This window comes from Scatophagus argus, chromosome 22, assembly GCF_020382885.2.
Source record: "Scatophagus argus isolate fScaArg1 chromosome 22, fScaArg1.pri, whole genome shotgun sequence".
Lineage (NCBI taxonomy): Eukaryota > Metazoa > Chordata > Actinopteri > Scatophagidae > Scatophagus > Scatophagus argus.
In genome coordinates this window covers 16,215,749-16,227,876 of record NC_058514.1, presented here as the reverse complement: position 1 = coordinate 16,227,876, position 12,128 = coordinate 16,215,749, and the positions used below count along the sequence as shown (strand labels likewise).

General features: G+C 41.7%; 1 protein-coding gene and 3 non-coding genes across 5 annotated transcripts in view; 2 read left to right on the top strand and 2 right to left on the bottom strand.

The window, feature by feature from the left end:
- On the top strand, positions 1-72 carry trnag-ucc. The gene has a single exon. It is a non-coding gene; the product is annotated as a tRNA-Gly (tRNA).
- A 1,440-nt stretch (positions 73-1,512) lies between these two features.
- Positions 1,513-1,584, top strand: trnag-ucc. Its single transcript has one exon. It is a non-coding gene; the product is annotated as a tRNA-Gly (tRNA).
- A 375-nt stretch (positions 1,585-1,959) lies between these two features.
- On the bottom strand, positions 1,960-2,031 carry trnae-cuc. The gene has a single exon. It is a non-coding gene; the product is annotated as a tRNA-Glu (tRNA).
- A 4,738-nt stretch (positions 2,032-6,769) lies between these two features.
- The window catches only part of tmtc1 (transmembrane O-mannosyltransferase targeting cadherins 1), a 97,786-nt gene continuing 92,427 nt past the window's right edge, over positions 6,770-12,128 (bottom strand). For both annotated transcript variants that reach the window (XM_046378611.1, XM_046378612.1), the window contains exons 18-19: positions 9,860-9,937; positions 6,770-8,480 (exon numbers count right to left, since the gene is read on the bottom strand). In XM_046378611.1, coding sequence (XP_046234567.1) covers positions 8,355-8,480; positions 9,860-9,937 — 204 coding nt within the window. In that variant the 3' untranslated portion in view covers positions 6,770-8,354. The remainder of the gene's footprint in view (positions 8,481-9,859; positions 9,938-12,128) is intronic.

Genomic DNA, 12,128 nt, shown 5'->3' with positions numbered 1-12,128 from the left:
GCATTGGTGGTATAGTGGTGAGCATAGCTGCCTTCCAAGCAGTTGACCCGGGTTCGATTCCCGGCCAATGCATAGTCTGTGAATGGTTTGTGGGAATAACCTTTACTGTTTTCAAGCTGCTGTGGTAAAGCCTTTCAAGTATGTGCAACGTTGTGCCATTGGAATATTGTCTTTCACAAAATAACTGCTGTGGTTGCCAACATGTCTTGCCGTTTCCTGGTATGCTGATCAGGTGGTGAGATTTGGGCTTCACTTAGCTCTTCTCTCATGTGTCTCTCGCCTTTCAGAAAAGCCTTCTTCAATGTTTATCGTGCTCTTTCTGCTCTGGGTAGAGAAGATTCCATTAGTGAATGGTGCCGTTGGAGAAAGGCAGAGAAACGCTGTTTTGCAGGGTACATCACAGTGCTGTACGTGCATGACAGTGCTAAAGTCTCATTCCCTGACCGGGAATCAAACCCGGGCCACGGCGGTGAGAGCGCCGATTCCTAACCACTAGACCACAAGGGATGCATTGCTTTCCCAGTGAAGGATACAAAAGCGGACGAATTTAATTACCACTCTGTCTGACGTTTCCCTTGTTTCGTTAATTGATGTCTTCAGAAAAAAAACATATGCACGTCATCTTATCTTATCTGCCTCTTGGCTGTCACGGCCCATTTAATCTGGCATGAGATCAAGGTATATTGTTCTTGTCAAAGCATGGAAACTGTTGCATTGCAGTTCTGTGCACTGATTGTCACAGGTCTTAACAATGGTCAGCCTTGCTGGACAAAACCCTTGGTTCTCGGATAAATGACACATTCCTCGTCAACCAATGGTATGTAGCAACCACATTACTTAGAGCTGAAGGGTGGAACTGATGTCCACACTTTTTGTTGATTCTAGGCTTGATCAGGTCCATTTCTTCTGGAAAATCAGGTGGTCCCAAGATAAGGCAGTTGTGGTTGGATCTGGCCTTGGGATACATATTCAGTCCAGCAAGTCCATGTTACTGTATTGCGCTGCAACTTGTAGGGCACATGTACTGCTGTCATGAAAACGCAAAAGCATTGCAAAGCATTGGTGGCATAATGGTGAGTGTAGCTCCCTTTCCAAGCGGTTGACCACTTTTGAGTCCCAGCCAGTGCATACTCTCTAATTGTTCTCCTGTTGTCAGAAAATTTGCAATGCCCTTGACTTTGTCCAGTTGCTGTGGTAAAGCATTTAAAATTGGTGCCACATTCTGCTTTTTCAGTGCTGTGTTTTACAAAGTTCCTGTTACAATTGTCAACATAGCAGTCTGCTTTCTGCGAACTTGAGCTTAACGGAACTTTTTTGTTACATATCTTTGGCTTTCCAGAACAGCATTCATCACTCTTTGTTTATCGGAGATTTGCTGCTTGTCAAAGTGATTTGGGCAGATCAGTTTCCAGTTCCAAATGGTTCTGTGGTGTTCTGTCAAGTGAGTCGACGTTTCAGCAAGTGCTATGAAATGTAGATCACACATGCTTCCGTTGTGACCCTTTTCGCAAGGCATTGGTGGTATAGTGGTGAGCATAGCTGCCTTCCAAGCAGTTGACCCGGGTTCGATTCCCGGCCAATGCATGAGCTGTGAGTGTCCTGAAGTTTGTGGAAACAACCTTTATTATTTTCCAGATGCTGTGATAAAACCTTTCAAGTATGTGCCACATTGTGCCATTGGAAAATTGTCTTTCACAAAATAACTGCTGTGTTTGCCAACATGTCTTGCGGCTTCCTGGGACGCTGATCAGGCGGTGAGATTTGGGCTTCACTTAGCTCTTCTGTTATATATCTTTCGCCTTTCAGGAAAGTTTCCATAAATGTTTATCGTGCTCTTTCTGCTCTGGGTAGAGAAGATTCCATTAGTGAATGGTGCCGTTGGAGAAAGGCAGAGAAACGCTGTTTTGCTGGAACAACTATGTCACAGTGCTGTACGTGCATGACAGTGCTAAAATCTCATTCCCTGACCGGGAATCGAACCCGGGCCGCGGCGGTGAGAGCGGCGAATCCTAACCACTAGACCACCAGGGACACGCTGCATTATTGGCTCACTCTCTCTGACGTTTCCCTTGTTTCGTTAACTGACGTTATTTGCCTCTTGGCTGTCACGGCCCATTTAATCTGGCGCAAGATCAAGGTATGCTGTTCTTGTCAAAGTATGGAAACTGTTCCATTGCAGTTCTGTACACTGATTGTCGCGAATCTTAACAGTGGGCCACTTTAAACAACAAAACCCTTGGCGCTTGGATAAACGACACGTTCCTCCTAAACTCACAGTGCGCAAGTACTCTGCACTGTTTAGGGCTGATGGAAGGTTACTAATAAACACGGTTGTTGTTTATTCTAGATTTGATCAGTTTATATTTTCGTGCAGAGAGCTTTAATGTAATTCAAGCTGCCCGTGTGCAGTTTTTTTCTATGTTCTGCTATCAGTGACTCTGACTGCAGCATTGATTAATGATTCAGTGTCTTTCCTGAATGCGTTACTGTTGTTGGCTCACCAGGCTAAATATCAGCTAAATGCACTCAGTTTCTAACGGCTGTGTGCAGTAGATGGTTGCCCTTTGTGTAGGTGTTTATTGAAAATATTTTCCTACCATTGTATAATGTGCTCGATGGTTTTACTAATGACTTTTGAAACTGGAACTTGAATACTTAGGATTCTCATGCCTTTTAACTTACCTTTTCTAAACTATAGTAACATTTTTTTAGCTAGAAAATAGAAGTGCAGTGTATTTGTATTCACTGTTGTTTTTTTTAATTTTCCACATGTGACATCAGGCTGTCAGAAACTGCAACTTTTAATGTGGAGTAAATGAAGGCCAATTACAGAAAATTAATTCCTACCAACCCCATCACAAAGACCACACAACAGTCTGCAGACTATCCCAACCTGACCAAGAATCTGTGGGATGCACCAGAATAAGCCAAATCCACCCCACCTGGTTGGAGGGTGGGTGCACATACATAGCCAGAAAGTGACATCAAAACTCTTTAGAAGTACTTGCAAAAAAAGTATAAATTCTTGATGTTTCATTGTTTACATTCACAGAAATCTCACACAAATTGCTGGCAGGGCGTGAACTAGCAGAATTTGGGTGTGCAGTTACAGTTGAAGCATCAGTAAGTGGTGTTTCTGTTTTTTATGTGCAGTACGTTCCACTGACCAGATCAAGGTGAACTCCAAGGAAGATACAGCAGGGATCCTCTGCCTTTGAGAAGCAAAGTGCTTCTTAACAGGCTTTGAAGAGCTGCCTCTCTGTCACTTTTGCCATGCTTTTCTTTTCCCATTCTCCTCCTCCTCATTCTTCTCTTTCTATCTCACTAGCTCTGCTCTAAATAAGCTCTGTAACATCTGTTTCTCTCTTCTAATGAAGGTCCTCTTTCATTACTGATTTCCTAGCATTTCCTCTCTTTTTTGTGGGTATTGAAAAGGTTTGGTTTGGTGATGTGAGAGGTGCTTCTCAGCTGAGGTGGAATTGAGTCCTGGTCTGCAATGATAAGAGGAGACAAAGCAAACTTAGTGGGGATAATCAACATTGTCTTAGTAGTGTTACCACTTCTACAGTGATGCCTTAATTATACAATATTGTGTGGAAGGTCACTCACCTGTTGTCTTTGTTCCAGGGTGGTCAGGCTAAAAGAGTCCCTGGGAAAATTGAATGCCAATTTAAGACTCTGGGAGATACCATATTGTTAATAAGAAAGGGGGTGGCAATGTATTGTATATTTTCTTTCCAGGTTTCTGTCACATTATTGTATAGTAGTATATAAATTGAGAGCATGTCGGCTGTGGGAGACAAATACAAGGGGATATGTATTTTAATTCTGTTTGTAAGTTGTTGTAATGTTTGATGTTAGGGGAGGGGTATATTTTCCTATGTTTGGCAGTGGCTGAGGTCCTAATCAGTGGCAGAGTATAAAAGGCTGCCAGTATTTAGGAGGGCTGGCTGTCAGGACCACATGCTGCTTGGGGTCCATGGTGTTTGTCTATTGTTCTCCTGTTATGTGTTTGTGTGGGTGAAATAAACATCTGGTTGGTCTGCACCTAACCTCTGCCTCAAGCCTTGTGTTTTTAAGTTCATCCACTACACAGCCATCCTAACATCTCTCTTGTCATCCCTCTCTCCTTCAGAGAACTTCATTGTTGAAAGCGCCATTTAGTCTGCGAGGTGCTGTCGGTTTGTTTTGTAGAACCTGCTGTGATCTCTGCTCTAAACCAGAAAAGTAACACATCACGGGATATACACATTAATCAGTAGAAGCAGACATTTGGCCTGGATGTTTACATATTGAGAGAATATATAAGCACATATAAGTCAAAGACTAACTTCAAGTTCTTTTGCAGATTCCACACTTACGTGTTTTCCTGTTCATGGAGGATTATGAAGATGTTTACAGTCAGTGGAAAACTTTCCTGTTGTGACAAGAATAGTTCTAAAAGGCTGTTTACCTCAAAGTCCTGTCCTTCTGTTGTAGGCAAATCTTATTTCCGCCATGCTCTCTTAGTGCTGGCTGTACGCCATAGCCCTTTGATGATTCTCTTGTTTGGGTGTTTGTGACTGGAACACATCCAGTTTCTTGTTACTCAGTCGAGAATATGAGGTGGCTACAAATAAACACTGAGTAGTTTGGAGAGTAGTTCCAAGTATTTCAAGTAGAACAGAAATATCACAAAGTGCTCGAATTTAATCAACATTTTAGCTTTATGCTTGACGGCAACAGTATTGGGCATGATGATGGAATGAATACGTTTAGAAAAGCAGTGCAAAGATTGCACCGGTCACCTGTCCTGCCTCATTTAAGACACACTGGCAGCTGGGCTCTAAAAATGGCAGTTTGGTTAAAGGTTTGGATTCCTTAACTTTCCAACAAATCTCAATATTAGGTCAAAATGTTTAGGTGTCTAATACTTTTATGTTCAATCACCTGTAAAACTAAGGACATTCCTAACAGCCTCAACTGTGCTGTGCGTTTGGTGTTAATTTGCAAATATTAGTATACTAAAGTAAGACGGTAACAATTAAATATAATATGCGTGATAAACATCAACACGTTGACTTTGTGAGCTTGCGCAGCGGCTGCTAACCATTTCTATAATAAATGACAGTTTGCAGAGATGAAGCTGACAAGCTAGATCTGCATCTGCTGAAATTAGCAACATGCCTGCAATTTCCTAGCCTGTAATCAATAAAGTATATCTATCTATCTATCCATCTATCTATCTATCTATCTATCTGTCTATCTGTCTGTCTGTCTGTCTGTCTATCTGTCTATCTATCTATCTATCTATCTATCTATCTATGTCAGTACTGTAGTATAATATTTGCATTCTTTGCATGCCCATGAGTTGCCCATGAGTTGCATGCCCAAACACCCATGTGTTTTTTGAGGAAAGTACAGAAAGTAAAGTCCCATTCTGCTCTCACCTCAGAGTGGAATGACTGAGTGAAAATCTGAGAGATGCACTGAAATAAGATGAATCTACCCTCCCACCTGCAGGAACCACCCTCAATACACAGGCTCCAAAGGATCCAAAATTCTGATGCTGGTGACAACAAAATACCCCCTGAGATCCGGCCTCGTTTCCCTTGACAGCTCAGAGCTGTTCTGACAGCTGTTCTGGAACTGAAAAATATTCAGCAGGTGGTTTTAATGCTGTCGCTGATCAGGAAAATGACATTTCAGTTCATCACAAATGGGCAGTCAGGTTTTTCCTCCTCAAAGTATGTGGACACACCTATGCAGGAAAATTAAATTAAAATCTGTTCATTTAAGTGAACAATTTTTATGTTTAGTGCAATGTTATTCAAAACATATGGTAGATATTCTGTCATTATTAGAACTGTGGATTTGGGTTCGCCCTAACTGATTCCATTTTCTTCTTGCATTTGCAATTTGGGGAGGGTTTGAATGGCACTTGACGACAGGAATGTTCTGTGGAACCCGTTTGTCGATCAGATGCTTGTGTGTGGAGTTTGCATGTTCTTCCCTAGTCTGCATGGGCTCCCTCTGGGATCACGAGCTTCCTGCCACAGTCCAAAAACATACAGGTTGGATTAATTGGTGACTTTAAATTGCCTGTAGGCGTGAATGTGACCATGAATTTTTGTCACTATTTCAATCCCAGCTGACCAATGTCAGTTGGGAGCAGTGATAGATAAAAGATTTAAATGGCTTTTAAACTCACTGGTGATGAACTTCTTTGACCCAACTTTTTTGTTTAATGACAGGAATTCACAGAAAATACAGAAAAGCAGTCATCAGGTTTTGGTGCCAGTCCCAAAGAAATCTTATTTCTTTGGCACTAGAAAGAAGTCCTCTTTCCTTTCTTATCTATTGACCAGTCCGAAACCTATTTAAACCTATTTTAAAAAATCTGCTTTCTCTTTCCCTTTTTACCTGAATGTATGGGACTGCAAGATACATGCAAATGTCTCTGTGCAGCCACACAGTAGAAGGGAAGGGTATATACACAATATAGACAAAAGTATTGGGACTGGGCAGGGTTGCCAGTGGCTGGTGACTATGGGTGAGAGGCGGGGGTATACCCTGGATATATACCCTAGGCGTCAGTCACAAAGACAGACACACATTGGGACAATGCACAGCAGCCAGTTAACTTAATGTGCATGTGCATGCAAGCTGTTACAGCTGCAACTCTGCCTATGTATTTAGAACGCGATGTCATTAAAGTCCCTGTTGATGTAACGATCGGATATCCAAGTGGAGTGTTACAACATTTGTTGAGGAATAACTACAAACACCATTTAATAAAACATATACTTTATTTTCTTGGTGCAAGTCAGACATTGCACGAGTCATTTCAGTTTCATGTCATTCCACCGTAAGTCATTCACAATCAACATCACTGCCAACAAAACCACAACAAGCAACCAAACAACAACCTTCAGAGGTTACGATATGCATGAAGCCACAAGTCTCAGCTCCTCGCACAGAGGCAGACACACTAGCTTATTATACTTGCAGAAGGCTCACGACATCAGGTCTTACACTGTATCCAGTTCTCGAAATGGAGGTCAGAGGAACTCATAGTTCATGTCTAAAGATAAACTAGTTGTTTTGAAACGTATTACATTTCTAATAAGTCATGTAATCTGAGAGCTCTTTGTTGTGTTCACTGATCGACTCTGATAGTGAGTGTGGTTAAATTAATCTTGTGTCAAACTACTCCCTTCGTGTGCAACACAACAAACGCAACTCAAAGGTCCACTTATTAGGTTTTCCTGAGCTTCCAACTGCATCTCTTAAGTGAATGGAGCTGGGCCAGGTTTTCAAAATTAAGTTTTAAAAACGGGTGTAATCATTTTTCTGTCAAAAGATACGGATCCTGTCAGTCAGCAGCCAAGTGCACTGCATGAGCAGGAGGACAAGCGTTTGATTATCATTATTTGGAACTTATCTACAACATGAATTTCTGTTCGAAAATGGTAGAAAATGGTAAAAGAAACTACCAATACTATTTACTTAATTACTTCTCATGAAGAGGAGCCTGTACATTTACAAGCTACATCTTCAAAGTAGCTTCCACACCTCTTGTTGTTGCTTGCAAAACAATGGCTGTTGGATGTGAATGCCCTCCTTGATTTTTTTCTGCGGCCGACCAACGACTCCCGGTTGATGCCGACTGACCATTTGTCATGATGCGACCAAAGATTGCATGTGTGTGTGACTGAGTGCTGGACAGGTCAGCTGATTACACTCCCTTCACTGAAGCAGAATCTGGCCCTCTGAAGAGCTAGTAAGTGAGCCTTTGAGCTTATTTTATTACACATACTGTTTCCAATGTCAAGTTTGGAAATGATTTTCATTTACTTCATAATAGTGACATTTTCCAATACACTTTCACTGCACTAATGTAAATACATGAATAATTCTCATAGGCAGAGCAGAGGACTGAATTATAATTTTGTGATTAAGTGCCATAAAAGAAATTACTTCACATGAACCTAAATAATAAAATCAAGCAAACACAAATGTCGAAAGCAGATGTGCATGTTGAAGTAAAGCTGTTGTAGACAGGGCAACGCACGGAGCTCCCGGTGGTCTTCAACCGGCCATTCGCTTCTGCTCACCCCACGAAAGGCTTCTGTGGCTCGACCAGTCTGTTTGACTCCAACACACTGGGTCCACCTCCGAACACGCCACAGTCTCGACGACCCCCCCTCCTCCCCCCTCCTCTTCTGCTCTCACACAGGCAGGTCATATGAGTAACCAGGTCTGTTTTATCCAGCAACCTGGTGGCTGGTGTTTGGGCTTCAGGAGGTCTGGGCGGTGACCTGCTGCCCTGACCTGTGCACAGGATGGTACAGCATCTGGAGAACGGCGGTGGTCTATGCCCCTCCTGTCAGTCTCCTCTCCAGCCGGTCTAACTTGGCAAGGTTTTCCTTCAGAAGTTTGGAACCAGGGCTCAGAAGCAGGGCTCGCTGGTAGTACATCCTGGCTGCTGCGTAGTCTCCCTGCACACACAAACAGTAGAACAGTAGTTCAGTTCAGAGGCTCTGTCAATAGCTTAACTGTAGTTTAAATTCAGTTGAAAATAATTCCACAGAAGAAATAAATTCACGACAAGCGAAAGGAGTCAAAAGCATTTCATGATATTGTTGTACCTTTCATGTACAGAAGACACACATTAGCTACAAAGCATAATTTCTCAGCTGAATTATCGACGAGATCGTTTTATCATTAAGAATTCTAAGTCACACTGAAACATCTTGTTTTAAAACACTGGGGGAGGCGAGCCTCTCAGTATGAATCCTCTGTTCTATACTGCTAATTATTATTAATGCACATGATATACTGACAAATGAATGGGTGTTATTTTTCCTACTGACTTAAAGGGAGAACTAAGATATTATTAAAATAATATCTAGAATCTACATCCTACTGGTGCACTTAGAAAGACTTTCTATCTCTTTTCCATGGACGTGACACCCTGCAGCTCCTTTCTCTGAATGCCTGCCCAAAGCTTTGGATCGTGATCCTGCCTTTTTTTCACTCAAAAAACAAAACAGATCCACCCTGAGCTTTAATGAATGCATCTGTCTGCACTGGACTCCATGATGCCTCATACAGGCATTTTAGCTGTGTCTCACTCAGCTGTGTCTCACAGACGAGACCGCGACCCATGTTGTTTATTAACACTACAGTTTTTTTTTGGTTGTTTTTTGACGATATGTGCACATGAACAAAGGCACTGAATAAACATTTTCATCTACATGTTGCTAGGAGGAGCAGAGTGTGCTGACCTCTGGCCAGTCAGACACATTTTTTTTAAACCAAGTTTGATGAAAGCTGGAGCTGTAGTGATGAAACATATTTAAAATCATGCATCGTACGTTCCAAAATGCAAATGACTTTTTTGTTAGTGTCTGTAATGTTCCTGTTTCTAAACTGTTTCCTGAGCAGTTGATATGGTCAGCTGAACTGGTTTACAGAAAATCTAACTCAAAGCTATCATTTTCAATTCAGCCCATTTATTTACTGTGCAATATATTTATATTCTGTACATCCACAAAAGTACTATTATTACAAATACTCACTGTGCAATAATAATTACATATGTATATATGCTGACTGACTTTTTACACAAACTACCTCACTTTCAAGTACTTTTTACTGCATATTTATTTGTGTATATATTATATTTTTTACTTTTTCTTTTATAAAGAATATGTCGGTAATTCCTGCTATGCTTGAGCCACTGTACCGAAATTTCGTTTGTGATGAAAATCCAAATGACAAATAAAGAAAGTCTAAGTCTAAGTCTAAGTCAATTATCACAGTTAGGTACAGTGTGGGCATGTTTTGACTTTAGAAATGAAGGGTCGTTTGCTACCTTAATGTGCTGAATCCCTCCCATATTCATCCAGGCCTGGGACTGGTCAGGTTTGAGCTCTACAGCCAGCTTGTAGCTCTAGGAGGAGAAAACACACTGGGGTCAATCAGACACTCAAGAAATAACAACAAGATTTACACTGTGGTCTGATCCCTACCAAGAATCTAAGATGAGCTCACAACTTAAAACTGTTGCAAATCCACATCTGAAGCTGGTTCAGAAAGCAAGCGATCATGTTTATAGTGTTTCCTGACCACACCGCACAACCTTTATCTGCACGGAAGGAAATATGTTTATATTTGTGTGCTGGTCAAACAGGCTTGTGGGGTGAAGGCAGAAACTGATGTCCAACTGTTTGGTCTATGCAAACACAGGAGACAGGATCGCTTTATGTGTGAGGCGGCGAGGTGAAATCTCAGCACAAGTGGTCACTGGAGACGGATTTTAAAACGTATGACACTGATGGCGAATGCAATCAGTCTTACTATGACGGGACAAACTGCATACAGGTGATCCTAAGACTCCATCATTCTGACTGGCAACTGACATAGTGCTGCACATCTGTTGCAGATGTGCATTGAAGAAATTGGGGATAAGTTTCTTCTCTTCCTACATATGATATACCAGGACAGTTAGCACTGATCTGAAAACAAATCATTTGATTTTAACAGAAAAGTTAGAGCCAAGCAGCATTGTAGGACTGCAGAGCCTCAACCCTCAGTTTACACAGTAACGCAGTAAGTGGTGCTTAGCTTTTCTGAATTGAGTCTTAAGTCAAATAAAGAAATAGAAACAAACTTTATGAAAAAAGTTTGCTTAGTCTTCGTCACACTTCTTTAAATCAAGCCCCAATGCTGAAATTATGGTTACAAAGCCAAAATATGATTAATAAACAGCCAAGGAAACAGTCTGCAATATTTAAAATCCTCAACATTTGCACCTCATTTATTTATGTGTCTTATCTGCAGGGGGTAGGCCAGGGCCTTGGATGTTAGAATGAGCAGCCCAGACTTTCTGCTCTGACACATGAAGGGGGGGCAAAGTCCTAAAATAAACCAGTGAAAAGCCATACTTCAAACAGCTTCTCAGGCTGCTCGCCTTGTGTTTGTTTTGCTCCTTCAGACACCATGATAATGCCAGAGAAGCAGCACAACATCACACCATTATCTGTATCAACTAATGAAACAGTTTCCCTGCACAAACGCCGCTCTCTTTAAAGCTGCAGTGACCTGAGATGACCTTCTACGCCTTTCCTGTTTTGTTTCCATTCCGTCATTGTTTCCCACAAGGTGCTCAGAGTCGTCTCTCTTTCGCTTGTTTGCTTTCACTCCTGTCAGACCTTTTTCTCAGGAAGTCAATCTAGTCTTCCTGTACAGGAAAAAGTATTTACAGAGACTTCCCTCACAGATTAGATTTGAGCCATGGGTCTGCAGACAAGTTGTTCACAGAGCGCCAACAGATCTGCTTGAACGGTAACTCCCGAAGCGAAAATGAGTGGCTACGGGCCAAGGCAATCCTGTCTCGAAACGATCGCGGTCGAGGGCTGGATCTCTTTCTCATGTTCGACTTTTGTTAACAGCTTTTCATGTCATTCTTTTCAGTCACCTTATACTTTCAGTTGCATATTTACAAATTGTTTTGGAACTTCAGCTGAAAATGCCAACCCTAGCAACCTTAAGGAGGAAAATCATTTAGGGCTCAGATTTAAGAGTTAAGAAACCTGAGCAGGATATATTTTGTTTTCTTTTTCTCATAATCCTTCAGTTTCACCTCAGGCTGAGGATGGATTATTCTCAAATGTAACTTAATTAACTTTACGTCTCATTATCACTGGGAACTGGTTCATCTGTTCATTTACCAAGTGGTAAGTCAGATCATTTATCACCAATCACCACTGCAGTGTGCGTATCACCGTTAAATCTATAGTTTATCAGGGAGTACAAGTTCTTTGTGTTGGTGTATATTTTTGGTCTGCTTCCACTTTTCATATAAGTGAAAGAGCTTTTCCACTGCAAACATCTAACTTTCTGCTGTTGTTGCTATGGTGATTGCAGAGTCGCTTGGTGTTGGCACTGGCGGGCTTATATGTGTGCGATGTGTGCAACCCTGTGACATTTGTCCAATGGCCCCGTCTTATCTTTGGAAAAGAAAAAAAAAAGGGCTTGGGTCAGGACTCACATCCAGCAATACCGGACAGGTTTGGGTCTCAAAGGCATGGGTACAAGTCTTGGTGTTACTGGACTTCGGTGGCACCTTTGGCACTGGAGAA